Source organism: Micropterus salmoides, unplaced genomic scaffold (assembly GCF_014851395.1).
Source record: "Micropterus salmoides isolate LMB-PRFRI ecotype aquatic unplaced genomic scaffold, ASM1485139v1 Ms_hic_scaffold_13, whole genome shotgun sequence".
Lineage (NCBI taxonomy): Eukaryota > Metazoa > Chordata > Actinopteri > Centrarchiformes > Centrarchidae > Micropterus > Micropterus salmoides.
Window position 1 is genome coordinate 2,069,067 of NW_024040374.1, and position 16,774 is coordinate 2,085,840.

The following is a 16,774-nucleotide window of genomic DNA, read 5'->3' on the forward strand; positions in this document are numbered from 1 at the left end:
ACATTCATTGAGGGTGCATGTGAATTTAGAGTTGACCATTGTTTTCCAGTTTGTGTCCGTGCTCATCTTGTTTGAGTCTACATTGCACCTTTATCACATATTGCACCAGTGAACAAAGAAGATGACGTCCATTTTGAGACTGTTGATGGACAAAGTTGAAAATCTCCTTCTGTTCTGACAGCTGAACCTCTGAAGGCCACAGTTGCGTCTGCAGTGACTCACTGGATGCCATGATTGATTTAAGGGTCAGTGAGTCTAATACATTTCCTCTGAGCCGATCTTTGAACGGCTGATGTGATCTTAATTGAGTCTAGTTCATCTTCCCAGGAAAAAGGGAAGGAAGGGAGAAACACGCAGTCTTCAGATCCCCAGAGGTAGAGGGAATATCAGAGATAACTGATAGCACTCAGATCAAAACACACATGTGTTCAGATAGTTTTCTACTGGTTCACTGTCCACACTGTCTACACACCAATTTTTTGCCTGCTTCAGGAAATAAATGGAAGACTATCAGGTTTTTTGTGACAACCAAATTTTGAATACAATATTTTTTTTTTTTTTAGACATGGACATACATCTCAACAACTCCTCTGTCCTACATAGAAAAAAACATTACCTCCAGTGTAGCCACAGTTAATTGAGTTTCAAGTCATTTCACAAAGATCATCTCAACTTGACCCAAACAAAGATGACAGACAGAAAATTAAGTGTTTCCGGTTGCATCTCTACCGGGGTCCCACCTTAGGAAACAGGTTAAATTTCTAATTTAGTGCGTGACAGATTTTCTTTCATGCAGCTGAATTTGAAAAATAACTGTTTAAATCAATATATTGTACATTATCAGTCACACACTGAGAGATTTACGCACATCTCTCCACTGCTACTAATTTTGTCCCGCCAATCAGATCTATTTTTGAGCTGTATTCTTACCAAGACCCTCCCTCCCACAAGCTAAATTACTTAAATTTCTTTTTTGTGTGTTTTATTATATTTATTATTATTAATGATTTGGGTTCACTTGGAGGGTAACTTTAGTTTATTTTTTGTGTTTTTGTTTTTTACAGCATTTCACTTTTCTTTGTGCTAATTAAAATTTTTACTAGGTCTAGTTTTACCTTTGTGTAAGTTCCTGAGGCTTTATCCGATTTAAACTTAGCTATAGGCACTGACAGACAACAGCCTGTCCGGTCACAGAGCTCCATCTCTCTCCTCTTACTCCGCTGGGGCTCATTTTAAATCACCTCACCATTCATTGGATTTGTTCATTTCTGAGCAGAGAAACAACGCTGTGAGGTCTGAAACACCAGCTTGTGGTAAAGACATGAACTCACCTCAGGCCGCATAGTCCGAAGAACATCGCCGCACGTGAAGTGGACAGGAAGGGCGATCAAGTGGCCCCAGTGTACCTGGTCTCCCTGCCGCACATTTCAGCTCCGGACACCTCTGAGAGCAGCAGAGGATGCGTCGTGACTCCTGCATGTGAGAGCCGCGGGGACGCCGGGTCTACGGTGACAGATTCTTGTCTCCTTCATCCAACATTTACACGCTTTTAAGGTCGGGGGGAGAAGGCTGACCTATTTTCTGACACCTTTCTTTCGCTGGATGACACTGTTGTACTTTACCGCTGTGTTGTTTTTATTTCTCTTTTGGAATAAACCAAAGATTGGACGCACAAAATTCATTCTTATTTGTGCGTAAAAGCCGCGCAGCCCGTCAATGAATGACGCGTTGGGCGTTTCGTTAATGAAAGCTGGATAAGTTTTCAGAGGCACTGATGAGCTTCTGTCAGACGGACACTTATGCATCAGAGGGAACCTGTTGGATTATAAAAAAACTGTTACTTTCAAGGACGACAAGTTGGGAGAATCTGGTCATTCTGTGCGTCTTCAGCGGATTGTTCGCGCTTTGGTGACAAATTCAACCCTACTTGTGGTGATTGCATGGTATAGAAACAATGTTTTTATGCAACACGAGTGCCATAAAGGACTGGAGCTATTTTCTGTCTCAGATATTGCCTCTGATGAATAAAACTACAGGCTTGGTCAACATGGACAAAGCGGAGGATGTGACGACCACCATGGTGACAGCTCTGCAGCCGGACAGCGCCATGAGCGCAAGTAAACCGCCTCTCAACTCCAACCATACCTCGGGCATGGAGCACATCTTTCAGTACTCTTACTCGGAGAGTGACCTGCTGTACACGGACTACCGGACACCTGCACGAGACCCCATCCCGCTGCCCAAAGCGGTTCTCTACCTGGTCATGGCTGCGCTGGTGGTGGTGGCGGTGGCTTATGCGATTGTTGGACACCTGGTGAAAGACGTGGTCAATGAATTTGTCGGTATGTGATCCCTTTGTGTGTGTGTGTGTGTGTGTGTGTGTGTGTGTGTGTGTGTGTGTGTAAGTAAGTAAGTGTGTGCATACATTTGCACAGGGATTACTAAAAGGAACATGGGAAGAACTGGAATTACTGTGAAGAAAAGGTGGTAAAAGTATAAAATCAGGACTAAATATTTTGGAGTAGCCTAACTTGTAAAAATATTAGTGACCTTAACCTTCTCCCAATTTTTATTTTTGACCCCTGGTACCCATTTAAGGACCCCTCCTGGAGCCCACTTTGAGAGTCACTGTTTCAAGAAAAATGCTTTAGTGAAAATGAAACTGACAACACAGAATACAAACAGCTTAATTAATAGATGAATGAAGTGGTTTGGGGGCTCCCTGAAATAGCAACAGACATGTTCTTTATTAATTGAATATGCACAATGGCAGTTGTTTGGGTAAACTGCAACCAGTAAACTGTGGAAAGGATTTTGGCATCCCTCCCAAAAGAATCCCAAGTCATTTTAATGCAGATGTACAGTAGCTCTACTCATATAAGCCAATGACCTTGTGAGAAAGACGTCCTGACAAACTACACTGTCAGGAAGTGTCAGTATGAGAAATGGAGAGGAGGTTTGCAGTTTTTTGTCCTGCGAGCGATACATAATGAATGACTATTTTAAAGACACGCTTAGTCTCATAATTCTGACTTGACCTGGAAGTCAGCTCATCAGGTGAGTTAAGGTAAAATAGAAGATTTCAGTAATGTCTCACCAGGGGTAAATCAGGACAGGATCCATCTAGGCAGCTGCAGGGGGGGCTTAACCACCAGGGGAAAATGCGCTGGATACATTTTGTTATCATAATTTAATGTATTCAAAGGCATACTCCTTGAATTTTAATAGTGCCACAATGTCGCCAGCTATATTTGAGGAGAAATGCTGAGAGTGTGATAAAAAAAATAGAAATTTAGGAGCAAAAATTCTAGAAAATTTGGGGTTTTTGTTTTTGGGTTTCGTGACAAAATGTGGCAGGTGTAATACCAAACCTTGGATTTTGGGGTGCTTTAATGAATTAAGACATTAGAACATTTTCGGGGGGTTACATCAGATTTCGGGATTTGAGGCACAACAAGAAATTTTCGGTTTTTCATTTTGGGGATGCTTTTGCCAGTTTTGAGATTATGACTAATACCAAGTTTTGGGGCCATGTAACAAACTCAGGGGTTGTCTCTACAATGTCTAAGTATTGAGATTCAAATTCCTACTCCCAAAAAATAGAGGGTCATACCTGCTGCTAACTGCCATGAGCTAGTCAGCTAAGTTAGCAATTTAAATGGGCTCAGCTGCCACCCAGTGATGTGAACACAGCTATGAAAGTTTGACGAGAGGGAGCAAAGTAGCCTACCGAGGTGATTTACCGTGGCTCTGATCAGGAATCTGACTCTGGGTAGGACAAAAACACAGCAGGTTTAGGCGGGTTAACCCTAACCATGGATTACTTTAAACTTAAATCCACTTTATATTTTACCTGGGGGTAGGTGCCACATCTTGCATAAAGCCTGAGAAAGGCTTGAGCAAGGCCTGCACTGGGACCTCTACATCACTGTATCTTTGTCTCTGTTCAGTCACATTATCAAACCTGTCCTTATTATTTTACAAGACACAGACTAACATGCTTGTTCACTTGCTCCATGCATGTAGGCGGAGGCAGGCCGATCGTTGCTGAAGGTGACGGCGGTGAAACCAGTGAACCAGGTAAAAAAAAAACACAGCTCACACGGGTCACAGTCTGTTGCACTTAGCTTTGCCACAGAGACATGCTGACCACCCCTCACCCCTTCAGTGGGTCAGCAGGTCAGTCTACCTTCATCTCACCTGACCTTCCCACTGTCATATGAAAACTCACACATACACATTTACACAAACACCCAGGAGACACGGTGTTTGGGCTTCTGGGCATTTTGCTGAGGTGTAAATGTGGAGAATGTGTGTTTTATTTCTCACAAGAGGAAGGTTGAAAAGACACTGTCAAGTTGCTGGTCACAGCAAGATGCTTCACTCTTGTGACAGGGTGCAACATCAAAAAATAAAACAGGCTGTTGTAGACACTATAGAGCCCATACATAAGGACAAAACAATGGAAAATGGACACATTTATAGCAACTATTTCCATAGTCCGTGCAACTCATTTCTAACAATAATAATAATAATAACTTTATAATCATCAAGTTAACTGCTGAGATCTAGGAACATGTGCACACAGTTTTCCTGTGAAATAAGAGGTTATTACCAACATTTAAGTGCTCTCACTTTAGTTTTACTTTCCAAAACAGTGGTTTAGTTAATCTGTTTTAACTGTTGACTTGTTCATAATCTGTCAGGTTAAACTCATGGACAACTGGACTTTACCCAAGTCCTTGATTTTAACCTTCCTTGAAAATCAGAATTGTCCTTTAAAAACATATTATTCTGGTCTTAAAATTTTTGTCATTAATATCATTAGTTGTAGTAATAGTAGTAGTGGTGGTAGTTATCCACAAGTAGAAGTAATAGAAGTAATAATCACAGAAGCGTTAAGCATTTAGGTAAAAATAAAACAACAAAACATTTGAACTAACTAAACAAAATCAAGTTGTGATGCAATTTGTTTGACTGTGTTTTTCCATCTGTATTGTAACCCTACTTCAAATCATTTTCAGTTTTCTTTATAGATAACTGAAACTTGATGATGGGTAATTGTATTATTTGTATATATACTACAAAATAACTGTGCTTTCCTGTCTTATTTTGGTCTGAGGTTCACTTCTAGCATTGTTTCAGGACAATATTAACTGTTTAGTTTACAGTTAATATTGATTCAATGGGTTTTTTTACCCCCCAAAACAATCAGAGTTTGCAAATCCTTTTTTGAGCCCTAAGTAGTGTCTGCAGGTATTCCTTTCAGGCAATAAGTAGAGCCAGTGTACAAAAGTCACACGACTCATTGCTGTTCATGAAGCTCATATAAGTGTATCGACATTTTTATCAACTCCTCTCTTTGCTCACAACGCATACAGCAGCTGGACAGTAAGTTGAGTCAGAAAATCAACCTGAAACAAAAGTGAGGGAGACAAACCCCTCCTGAGTGTAAAATTACACCCTTGTGGTCATGTATCGCAGTTCTGTGGGTCCGTTCTGCCTTCTGTCTGTTCTTCGCAGTCACAACTGTCAGCCCTAATCTCAGCTCCTCATCTGACAGAACAATGATTGATGTGTCCCAATTCAAAAAGGCTCCACCACACATGACGGGGCTTCTGTGCTGCAGCCATCTACCCTAGAAACAATTTTATGGTGCTTTGCCTCTAATGGAATTACAGAGGCTGAACCCATCATAACTTTCTGTCAGATGAAGTTTGCAGCCTTGTTCTGTGCACGTACTAAATACTTGGCCTGCTTGTTTTTGCCTCATGCATGAATGTTGCAGGATGTACGTGGTCGCGCTTTATACCTCCACTCCCGGCTGCATCTGTGAAGCTTTGTCATAAAATGGTGGTGGAAACAGTTCAAAATTACTTTATTTAAAGAAAAGTAGTAAAACCACGGTCTTGCCTGTAAACAGTCCAGCATTCAGGTTTTTACCTGTAAGTGAAAAACAACGATTAGAAGGAAAATTAAAATAGCATTTTGCACATGAATTTTGAGGATTTTCAGTTTTTTAATCTATAAGACAGGAAATTATTTTGTAGTGTTTGAGTTTAGCTGCCCAGTGCCTGTAGACTGAATGTTGTTTAAGCTAAAACTGAAATTATTATTCAACTGACAGAAAATTAAATGCCGAACATAATAGCTAATAATCGCTACCTAAATGTGAGTGTTTTCTTCTTGGTTGTATTGTGGGTTGAATAATTTGGGGGTTTGAACTTGGTTGGTTGGACAAAAAAAAAATAAAAACTTGGATTTTGGTGGATTTTGGTCAATTGTGATGATCATTATTTATTCATCACATTTCTGTTATTTTATAGACAAAAAATATTTTGTAGCCTGAGGATAAATCAAAAATTAAGATAATTGTTATGTAGCAGCCCTAGTTAAATCTCTTCTTTTTGCTTAAGATTCTTTTTTGCACATGGTTCCTGATAAATACATTTTTTAAAGGTCCAATTAAAGAAGGGAAAGAGATGAAAGCAAGGAAAGAAAGAGAGAAGACTTAAACAAAGGTAACCAAGAAAAAAAGTACAGAAAGAAGCAAAGAAAGAATGAAAATCATTTATGAGCTTATGGCATGTTTACTGTGAGTGCTGGAAAAAAAGAATATCTCCAAAATGGAAAATACTCTCAGCTGCTTTAAGACATTTGTTTGGCCACCCAGGGTCAGAAGAGCTACACCTACTTTTTAAAGTTGCTATTACTAATTTGTTAGTGGCCTATTTGCAACATTATCTTCCCTTTTTAGCTCTGGTTTTGCCTCCACCAACCCCTGAGAAAAACACCCGGCACTTTAGCAGCTAGGGCAGGTGGTGTACAGTGGGTTTATCAGAGCTCCCCATGAGCTATCATAGAGGACACGAAAGTTATGTTGCTGATATTTTGTGTGATGTAAAAGTTTTTGCAGCTTGTCAGTATGTGTAACTACTAACTGTACTAATTATTTTAAGTAGGGTTAGTGCATTAACAACTTGCGTACATTTACTTTACTAAGATATCCATTTCGCTAACTGAAACAATGATCTCCACCTATGGTGACCAGGCTGGGACCGAATTATAGTAGTTGTCCTGAATTCTGTCCTGTTTGTCCTTAAAATTAGACTAAACATAAGGTTCAATTAGTTAAAACCTAATAAAACATTACATACTGATAATTGTAAAACATGTTTTTGGTGTTGCCCACAGATGGGAACTGGTCCTACTCTCCATTGGCTGCAGCACGGACTGATGTGTAGATAATAATAATAATAATAATAATCCTTATTTGTAGAGCACTTTTCAAAAACAAGTTACAAAGTGCTTTAACAAGTGTAAAGAATAATACAAAAAAAGATAAGAGCATGAAAATTTATATAAAATTAGTAAAATACAAGATAAAGAAAAGAAAAGACTAAAATACACATTTAAGATAAATATAAAGTTAGTAAAATAGAATCAAATAAAAGGGATAAAATAAAGTCAAATAAGATCGGGAAAAGCTCTCCCATAAAAGTATGTTTTAAGAAGGGACTTAAAAGAGTTCACTGACTCAGCCGACCTGATTTCCTCGGGCAGGCTGTTCCAGAGCCTCGGGGCCCTGACAGCAAACGCTCTGTCCCCTTTAGTTTTCAGTCGAGACTCTGGAACAGACAACAGACCTCTGCCCGAGGATCTCAAGGTACGTGCTGGTGTGTATGGGACTAAAAGGTCAGAAATATAACAAGGCGAGAGTTACAGTGTGTGAGTTACAGTTGCAACCACAGAGGAAGTGTAGCTGCAGGAAGCCACGGAGAAGGAGAGTTCTGACAAGCGTGTTGTGCAGACAGATGTGATGAAATGAATAAAATATAATAAATTGTATGTAACAGATAATGATTTACTCCAGAGACCCTGAAGTCCCATAAGATGATTGTTTTATCTTGTGCGGACAAGTTATTATCTTGTGGGAACAAGATAATTATCAAGCTAATAACTACATTATTTTCTTGTTCCCACAAGTTTGTTCTATGTTTTCCATTTGTATTTAAAATTTCTTGTGCACTGTATTTTACTTTGTTGTATTGTATTACATTTTATTGTGAAGCACTTTGCGATTTTTATCTGTGAAAGGTGTTATACAAATAAACTTTATTTACATACTTACTTACTACTTACTTACTTACATGCGTCTTATCCACTGCACCATCACCACCACCATTACTTGTGCGTCCAAGATAAAAAATATAACCTTACATGACTTCAGGGGCTCCGTAATTTACAGCGTTACATACAACTTGACTAGACTTTTCTAAGGACAGTTTTTTTCCTAATGAGAAGATTCAATGAACAAAAATTATTAATTTAAGCGCTGAGTTTTGACTTTCATGGTTATGGATTGCTACTGGAGGCCACGCCCAACCCCAACTCCCCTGTCCCGCATTTCACCTATTCTCATCTGGTCACCCTATCTTCATCTGTGCTGGCTTCTAGAGTAATATTGCTATTATGCCTTTGTCTCTCTTCAGAGTGGGTGTTTGGCTCTCGTCGAGTTACCACTAACCGCAACAAGACTGAGATAAACTGCATCACCAACAACATGAACGAGATGAGTGAGTTGGGTGAGATGCCCCGGCTGGTTGAAATGAGCTACATATCCCTGAACCACACTAACTGCCTGAGCGCCAACAGACCGGAGGAGACGGTGGTCACCATAGATGAGACGTTACAGCAGCGACCTCCTGACACTCACTCTGGGACTTAATTGTGTCCTTCTGACCTGCTCTGAGAGAAATAAAGCGGCGTAGTTGTTTGCATTTCTTGTTCAAGTGGATTTACAAGTCATGAATTGAAGCTCTATCCACTGTTTAAATCACCTGCAGGTGGGCTGTAATACCTGTGTAATGTTGGGCCAGTGGGGACTTTGTCAACCTGTGCTGGAACTTTGGACGTATCAGATGCTGGTGTTTGTGTCAGATTGGACTCCTTTCTGCGGAGATGACTAGAGAGGACGGCTGCAGCTTTTTTTGGACAAGCAGTCTGAGTTTGTTACTTATAGTCCTCATCGTACTGACCCCTTTTATCAAGTGACCCCTTGTGAAAACACCACTCCGTTAATGTGACACACGCAGTTCACTGTAATATTGCTGCCGGCAAAGGTTAACATGTCACCTCCGGAAAAACTATCACATCATTTTTTGATTCCTTTTTTTTTTGTAGTAATTATTGTAAAATCAAGCAGCTCAAAGAACACAGGAAGGCTACAAATGTTAACACCTTCTTTTTTTTGTATAATAATGCTGTATTTACTGGAAGCAAAAAAGTTCACTAGACAGTGATAAAATAAAAGTATTTTGTAGTTTTATGTAATTAGCTTGATGTAAACAAGTGCTAAATCACCTTGAAGAGCTATGGTTACACCTGATTGCAAAAAAAAAAAAACTAATATAAAAGTAATAGCCATTATTACGGTAAAAAAAAGCATACTGAGACATTCAGTTGTCGAAAGTTTATGATTTCTTGGTATTCACCTTTCTGGTTAAATGTCTAAAAATGGCATCACCTAATGACGCAAAAAGTGTTCATAGCTTGTTCATTTTCTAATGTTTAATATTTCATGTGAAATGGCTGATGTCAAAGCCTTTGTTTACCTTTATTACCTCACTGTTAAGGGCTATGTATTGCTGATGATGAGTCTGGGACACCACTCAAAGCTACAACTAATGAGGCTTATTTTTCTGTCACCATTATACTCTGTACACAAGCCACTGCAAACTGTTTATTTGAGAAGATATCAGTTTGTTCAACCTGAAGTTACTGATTTATGAACTCCTTTTTTACACACTTTATCATATTTGGGATGAAAGAGTAAGGCGGTACTTACTTACAGATGGCAGGGTAACTAAGTGAAATATCATATATTGGTGTTTAACTCTGCAGCAGCGATCATTTTCCAGACGTTAACTGTTTTTCCCACCACCTTGACGCAATCACTGTATTCCTTTCAAGTCTAAATCTAATAAACACTCATGGTCAACAGTGTTATCGTTAAATACTTGTTTATTATTTTCAGATTCATTACTGACTTTTACCTCTCTCCTCACAGAGACAACTGTCAACTTCATACTTGAGAACTTCAGGAAAAGTTAGTAAGTTGCTTTTGAGTTAAGATATTTTTGTCAAAAAGTGCTTTACTTTGAGCAAATAATCAGCTATTGATTTTAATCAATCTGACTTTAACAATTTGTTTAATGTTCTCATTTATTTTCCATTTACAGCTAGATAGTGTGAATTATTACATAATATGCCTGTTTGTCATGTTCTAATTCAGTTTAAAACCTTTATAAGTTTCCTGATTGATGGTAAATTAACAATAAATCATTCTTAGCCCAGGACTGAACATATAATAATTTGGTTTTATTTAAAATTCTTAAACATTTATTTAGTAGACACAATTTTAAAGTCATAGTTTTCTTCACTTGAATTAAAATTCTCAGTAACAGTGTAGGTCAGTCTAAAATGTCAAAGGGACAACTGAATAAACAGTGGTGTCCTCCTGATGTGGTAAAGCATTAAAATAACATTTCCTTAGAGAAAATCATTGATGCACAGCTTTTTATTTTATTACCACAAAATCCATAGAGGGAATTGTTGTAACATGACCTTGAGGACGTATGCTGCAGTATGTTTTTCCTATATCCATCCCTCCCGCAACAACTTCCAGTATCAGACATTCTTCAATGCAGTGACCAACTGCTGTGAGGATGCAATGGAAATACTAATGAGCACGGCACATGGCTCACACGTGTAATATGATATCAAAAGAAAAGGGACATCTGTGCCATGAAATTCTGCTTAGGGCTTCAAAACGTCTTGAGCCAACCCTGGTGGGAGTCCTTTGATGTTTAGTATTTTAAGCTAGACTAGTGGTGTAATTGTGGTCTGTTGGTCGGTTTAGAACGAAACAGCTCAACAACAACTGGAAGGATTGCTGCAAAATTTGGTTCAGATATTCAAAATCCTACTGACTTTGGTGATCCCTTTACTTTTCCTCTAGCGCCACCACGAGGTTGACATTTGTGTTTTTTAGTGAAATATCTCTACAAACACAAGACAAACACTTCTGGCACTTGTATTGTCATCTGAAGGACATGACTTATCACTTGACTGCATAGCTTTTGAAGCATTTTAAACTTGAACAATTAGGATCAAATTCTAACAGAACCCCTCTGGAAAATCAGCATTGCAGATTTCAACAGATTCACAGCAAACAAAAAGGAGGTATTTCATTTGACAGAACGTCACAACCAGCCCAGGTCTAAATTTTTCATCACCGTAAGGCACCTTTTCAGTTTGAAATATTTCTGCCATCCTATAATGTGAGAACAAACTCCAGCTTGTTACCAACACTTCCAAGCGTGGTTGCTACCTGTCAGCTTCCCCTTCCATTAAAGACGTGCATGACACAGCTGCTAATGAAAGAGCAGCAAGGATTGCCAGTGACCCTGCCCTCCCAGGTAACCATCTGTTCTAAACCCCTCCCTTCGCTCGCTCAGTGAGACCATCCTTTCACCTCAGCAGCTTCGTCCCAAGAGCTGTCACCTTGCTTGACTAGTCCTGCTACTCACTGAGTGCTTGCAGCCTCTACAATCACCAGACAGGAGCTAAGTCTCCAACAGGCTCATTCTGTTCATGATTACTGTGAGCATGTATATTATTATTCTCTTTATTACACCCAAGCAGCATATCCACAAAGTTGCACTTTTTTGCACAAATATTATATATTATTTATCTTATTTTATATTTGGAGTTATCAAATGGAGTTTCAAGAGCACCTCACCCCTCTTTTTCCACTCTGCCTGGGTGCTACAGCCCACTGAAGCTTCTCCACAACAAACCAAAGCTGTACAGTGAGTCTCAGCCTCAGCACACAGGCTTTTGTTTCATCAGTAAATAATTTAAACGCATCCGTTGATCATGTGGTCCTTGCTAAATCCATTAATGTGTTATTTACACCAAAATTGAAAACAGAAATTTTTGTTTGCTTCATCCTTCCAACTCTTTAGATTACAAGTTTATTAGCAAGTAAGTAAGTAACGTGTATTTAGTGTAACACCTTTCACAGAGCTTGCTTCACAAGAGTAAAATGATTAAAAATGATTAAAAATAAGACCACGAAAACAGTAAAAGAAACGATAATAAAACATATGCAACAATAGACCTTAAAAACAGATTACAAACACTCAATTCCATTTTATTTATATAAAGCCAATTCATAGCAGAGGTAATCTCATTACACTTTTCATATAGAGCAGATTTAGATAGTACACTTTGCAGTATTATGTACAGAGACGCAACGTGAACAATTACTTGGCAACAGTGGCAAGGAAAAACTCCTCCTCTTTAAAAAGGCATCATCAGAGACAGCAGAGCATATGTCTGTAGGAAGAACGTTTTTTTCAGAGCCCACACTGTTCAAACGCAGGATCACCTTCTGTTTAAAAAGAGACAAACAGCTGGATATAATCAGCATAACAGTGATAAGAGATGCCTTTAAAATTTGCTAATGATGTGACCTTAGGGAAGCAAACACAAAGAAAATAATATAGGGCCCAAGACAGAAGCCTGAGGCATGCCAGAGGAAACAGCAGCAGTTTCAGACCTGTAGGGAGCAAGTGACACAGAAAAACACCCACCCACTAAGCCTTTGAATCAGGATGCTGTCAAAAGCTGCAGTAAGATCCAGCAGCTCCAAAACAGAGCAGAAAATACACCCTGATGTATTCTGACCATTTTCCTCCAAGAGGTCGGTTGTCCCTGTGTTTTTCAGTAGCTTTTCACACAACATACTATACTGCTGTATATCAGCTAAGTTTACATTTTACAATTCAGCACCCTTTGATACAAAACCGTTTTTGTGAGAAACTGTGTCCGCAACATATTTTACTGTCAGTGAAGAGTTAATCTTAGAAGTGCCAACACAACACCTACCAACACCTCTAAAGCTCACTAATAAACACTCTATATCCTGTTTCTCTAACCCTTACACAAACAGAAATGAACGTTGGAACCTCTATGTGATAACCTCTCATGAACAAAATTAGTGGATTATTATGGATAACTGACATCCTGGGTTATTGGGTTCCTGCAACATAAGAAAGTCATTTCAATTAACATATTATGTATGACTGAAGAGCAAAGTCTTGACTGTAATTTCCCATGATATGCTGTTGTTCATATTATAAATATTGAAACTGCAGACAGTAAACTGTCTAAATATCTGTCCATCGTCATTTACTTTACTGTGTGATTAAAATTATACCCAAATGATCCAGAATTTCTATTCTATTCTGTTCCAAATCTAATTTCAGCCTTATAGCACGTTCAATGTTCTCAGTTGACTTTGAGGAGAGCTTTAACTAAACAGTGACATTTTTCACTGTGACAGCAGGTCCTCCTCATTGTTTGTGCTGAAAGAGAGCAAAGCACACTAAATGATTGATTGTTTGTAAATGTCACACAGGCTTGCAGCGAGACAGTGTGTTAGAGTGAACAGCAAAAAGTTTGATTTTACAAACTCTCTCAATTCAAGTAAAGCCAATAACTTTAATAATAATAACTTTAGTAATAACTTTGTTTGACATTGATTTTCATTGCAGGATAAAGGTTTTACATCAGTGAACTTCATCAAAGCAGTTGGTGTGAACATGAATCATTTTGATTCATATCTATTAAATCTGACTCTTTGACTCTTTATTTAAGTGTGGTAACTCATCATTCCTCGACCAAACCCAATTTGTGTTTTTAATAAATCTTAAACACAATAATATTCACAGCATAGTAATCATAAAATTTTAAATACGTTGAAACATTAAACATGCACTCAAACTGTGTATCAAAAATGATCAAGGTGTTTTAACGTAAAGGTGTTCAAAAAAGAGTGAAAGTGCCCTCATGTGGCCAAACAACAGAATACCTTCAGAGAGCAACTTGATGTTCACAAACAAAATGTGTAATACATTTAAAAGCAGTGCTCATTTAATAATGAATGCACATGGATTTTGGACATTTTTGAAGTTGTCTGCAGCAAACCAGTGTCAGTCAGTTTGTTCTTGCAGAAGTGTCCGTCTTTGACACACTCTAATTAATACATTTTTTTGACACTTGGGTTAGTTTTCAGAGGTAAAGATGTCACAGCAGTAGCTGACATTTACTCAATAACTCTACTTAAGGGACCTAGTGGTTTAAAGGCATTTGTTTCATTTCATTCTACTAATCGAAACGTAATTATTGTACTTACTCCACTACATGTATCTGACGTCCTTTGTTGGGTACTTTGCAGATAAAGGTTTCATATACAAACCATGACCAGTTTACAAAATATTACACTATTACACGCCCAATATCAGAAAAAAATCCTTAAAAAAAACGTATTATTGTAAATTGTAAAGTACTTAAATACTAAAGAAACTAAGGATGCTTTCTTTTTATAAGGACTAGTACTTTTCCTTAAATCTAATTTTGAAGGCAGCACTTTCACTTAAAATGCTGTATTCTAACATTATGTTATTTTCACATTTAATTGAATACAATATTATAGTTTTTCCATCACTGATAACAACATTATCTGAACTTTAATATGACCACAGTAGACCAGAAGAAGAAATGTATAGACATAAGGATGAGTAACATCCTTTTGTCAATATAAAAGGTTAATATTCTCATCAAATAAAGTAGATTTAATAATAAATATTCAATTATATATACAATGTTTCATATGTTGTCACCTCCATGCACCTTTGAACTCATCAAACAATGCATACACAATAAGGTAGACGTTGATTAAACTCAAATTACCATGAACGTACAAAATCATCCTGTAATCTTCCATTTATTTTCTCTGAACTTATGCACTAAAGCTCATTCAATTCCAAATCACCCAAAACCTAACTATTTTACTGCAACACAAGACCTCGGTCCCAACAAAATCCCAGAGTGGTCTTAGTTCAAAGTTGCACCCCAATAGTTTACTGGAGGAAGGCTTCACCCCAGAGCTGACCAGCTGCCTGCATGTGTGGACAAAATCATGGATTTCTGAGAAAGAGCTCTATTAACTGGTTTCCTGGAAGGGAGAAAACTGCCACTGGAGAAGCAAGGAGGATGAGCACCAACCTCTGTCAGAGAGCAACAACGTAGAAACAGAAAGACTATAACGCGGTCACGTCATTTCATTATGTCCATACCTCCCTGAAACAGTCCAGTTTTGTCCAAACTCATGGAACTAAAATAAATTGGATCAGGATGAATTAGTCGACAAGAATGCTGCGTAAGTTTGGCAAACATAGAGAGTTACTAAGACCAAGTGTTGCTGATGCAAAATGGTGACATTGTGAGGAAGGAAACAGACAAAAATGTACAAGGTAATCATCTAGCTACACATGGAGGACTAAAATGATGAAGGTGTGTGAGACTTTGGGCTGTCCAGACTCCTATGGAGGGTTTTTTGATGGCCTTAATGACAAGTGAGACCACGGTGATACCAAGGGGAGCATTAAAGTTTGTTTTGTTTTTTTATTACAAACTTCTTGGCCAAGGACAAAACACATGTAAGCACTGTTCATACAGCTCATTATCTGAGAGTGTGCAGGCTACTGTGCCGATAAGAATTTTTAGACATAAACTTGTGTCAGTGATTAAATGGCAGTTGTATCTGTGGACAAATGAAAAAGTGATACTACTTAGGAAGCGGTACAAGTAGTACAAGTAGCCTAAATCTAATGTGTAGTGCAAGGTAGGTAATGTGAAAATACAGTGCTATTGAATATGTGCAGTGTTAAAAATACAGGCTCACATGGTTTCAAGCAGTTTTTTTCAGGACCATACATTAAAAAAAACAGATCACTGCAACATTATCTTGGGAATAAATGGAACTGCTTAGATAACCTTTTATATTTTACATGGGCATTGTCTTTATTGTCCACAAATGTGGAAATTTGTCTTTGGCTTCGCAGGCTGATTAAAAACCACATCATTAAAAATCACAATACAAAACAATAAATAACACACACAGTGCAGACAATAACGGATAGGATTCCAGTGTAGAGACATATTTATGAATTTAGAGAGATTATTGCATTTGGTATGAAAGACTTTTTAGTAAATGTTCTTTGTTGCTGCAGCTACTCTACAGCGCCTTCCAGAGGGCAATTTAATAAATTCATTAAACAAGGGGTGTCTAGAATTTGTTATTTATTTATTTTATTTTTATTATACCTTTATTTTACCAGGCAAGTTAATTAAGAACAGTTTCCTATTTATAATAACGGCCTGGCAGGAGACAAAGGCCTCCTGTGGGAAAGGGTACAGGGATTAATCAGAATCAGATGCAATATGTCTAGCTTTTTGTTAACTTCCGTTTTACATCATAATAATAATAATAACTTTTTTGTATAGCACCTTGCAAAGATGCAGCCCAAAGTGCGACTAAAACATTTAAAATAATAATAATAATAATAAATAGGCTGTATTATAAAAAACATAACAGTAAAACATTTGTAAGAATTTCATAAGAAAACTCAACCTTTTCTCAAGAGCAATGTGCAATAAATGTTTAATGTAAAGAGTTGCATCATATTTCTTTTCGGGGGAATACATGAAAAAGGGTTAGGATTAAATCAAATGTTGTAAAATTTAATCTATTGTTGGCTGGACCCTGTTGGCGCTTTGTGTTTACTTTTTGTTGCTATGAAAGTCATGACTAAGAAACGTAAAAATTTGTTCAAAACATTAGAGTATAAAGAAGTTATCAGAA

At 37.9% G+C, this 16,774-nt stretch overlaps 1 protein-coding gene across 1 annotated transcript; it reads left to right on the forward strand.

Moving 5' to 3' along the window:
• Positions 1-1,354: 1,354 nt before the first annotated feature.
• LOC119900242 lies at positions 1,355-10,011 on the forward strand. The gene is made up of 3 exons (XM_038715033.1): positions 1,355-2,342; positions 4,027-4,080; positions 8,493-10,011. Exons 1-3 carry the CDS (start codon positions 1,955-1,957, stop codon positions 8,726-8,728), a joined length of 678 nt encoding a protein of 225 aa, XP_038570961.1. The 5' UTR covers positions 1,355-1,954; the 3' UTR covers positions 8,729-10,011.
• The last annotated feature ends 6,763 nt before the right edge of the window (positions 10,012-16,774 follow it).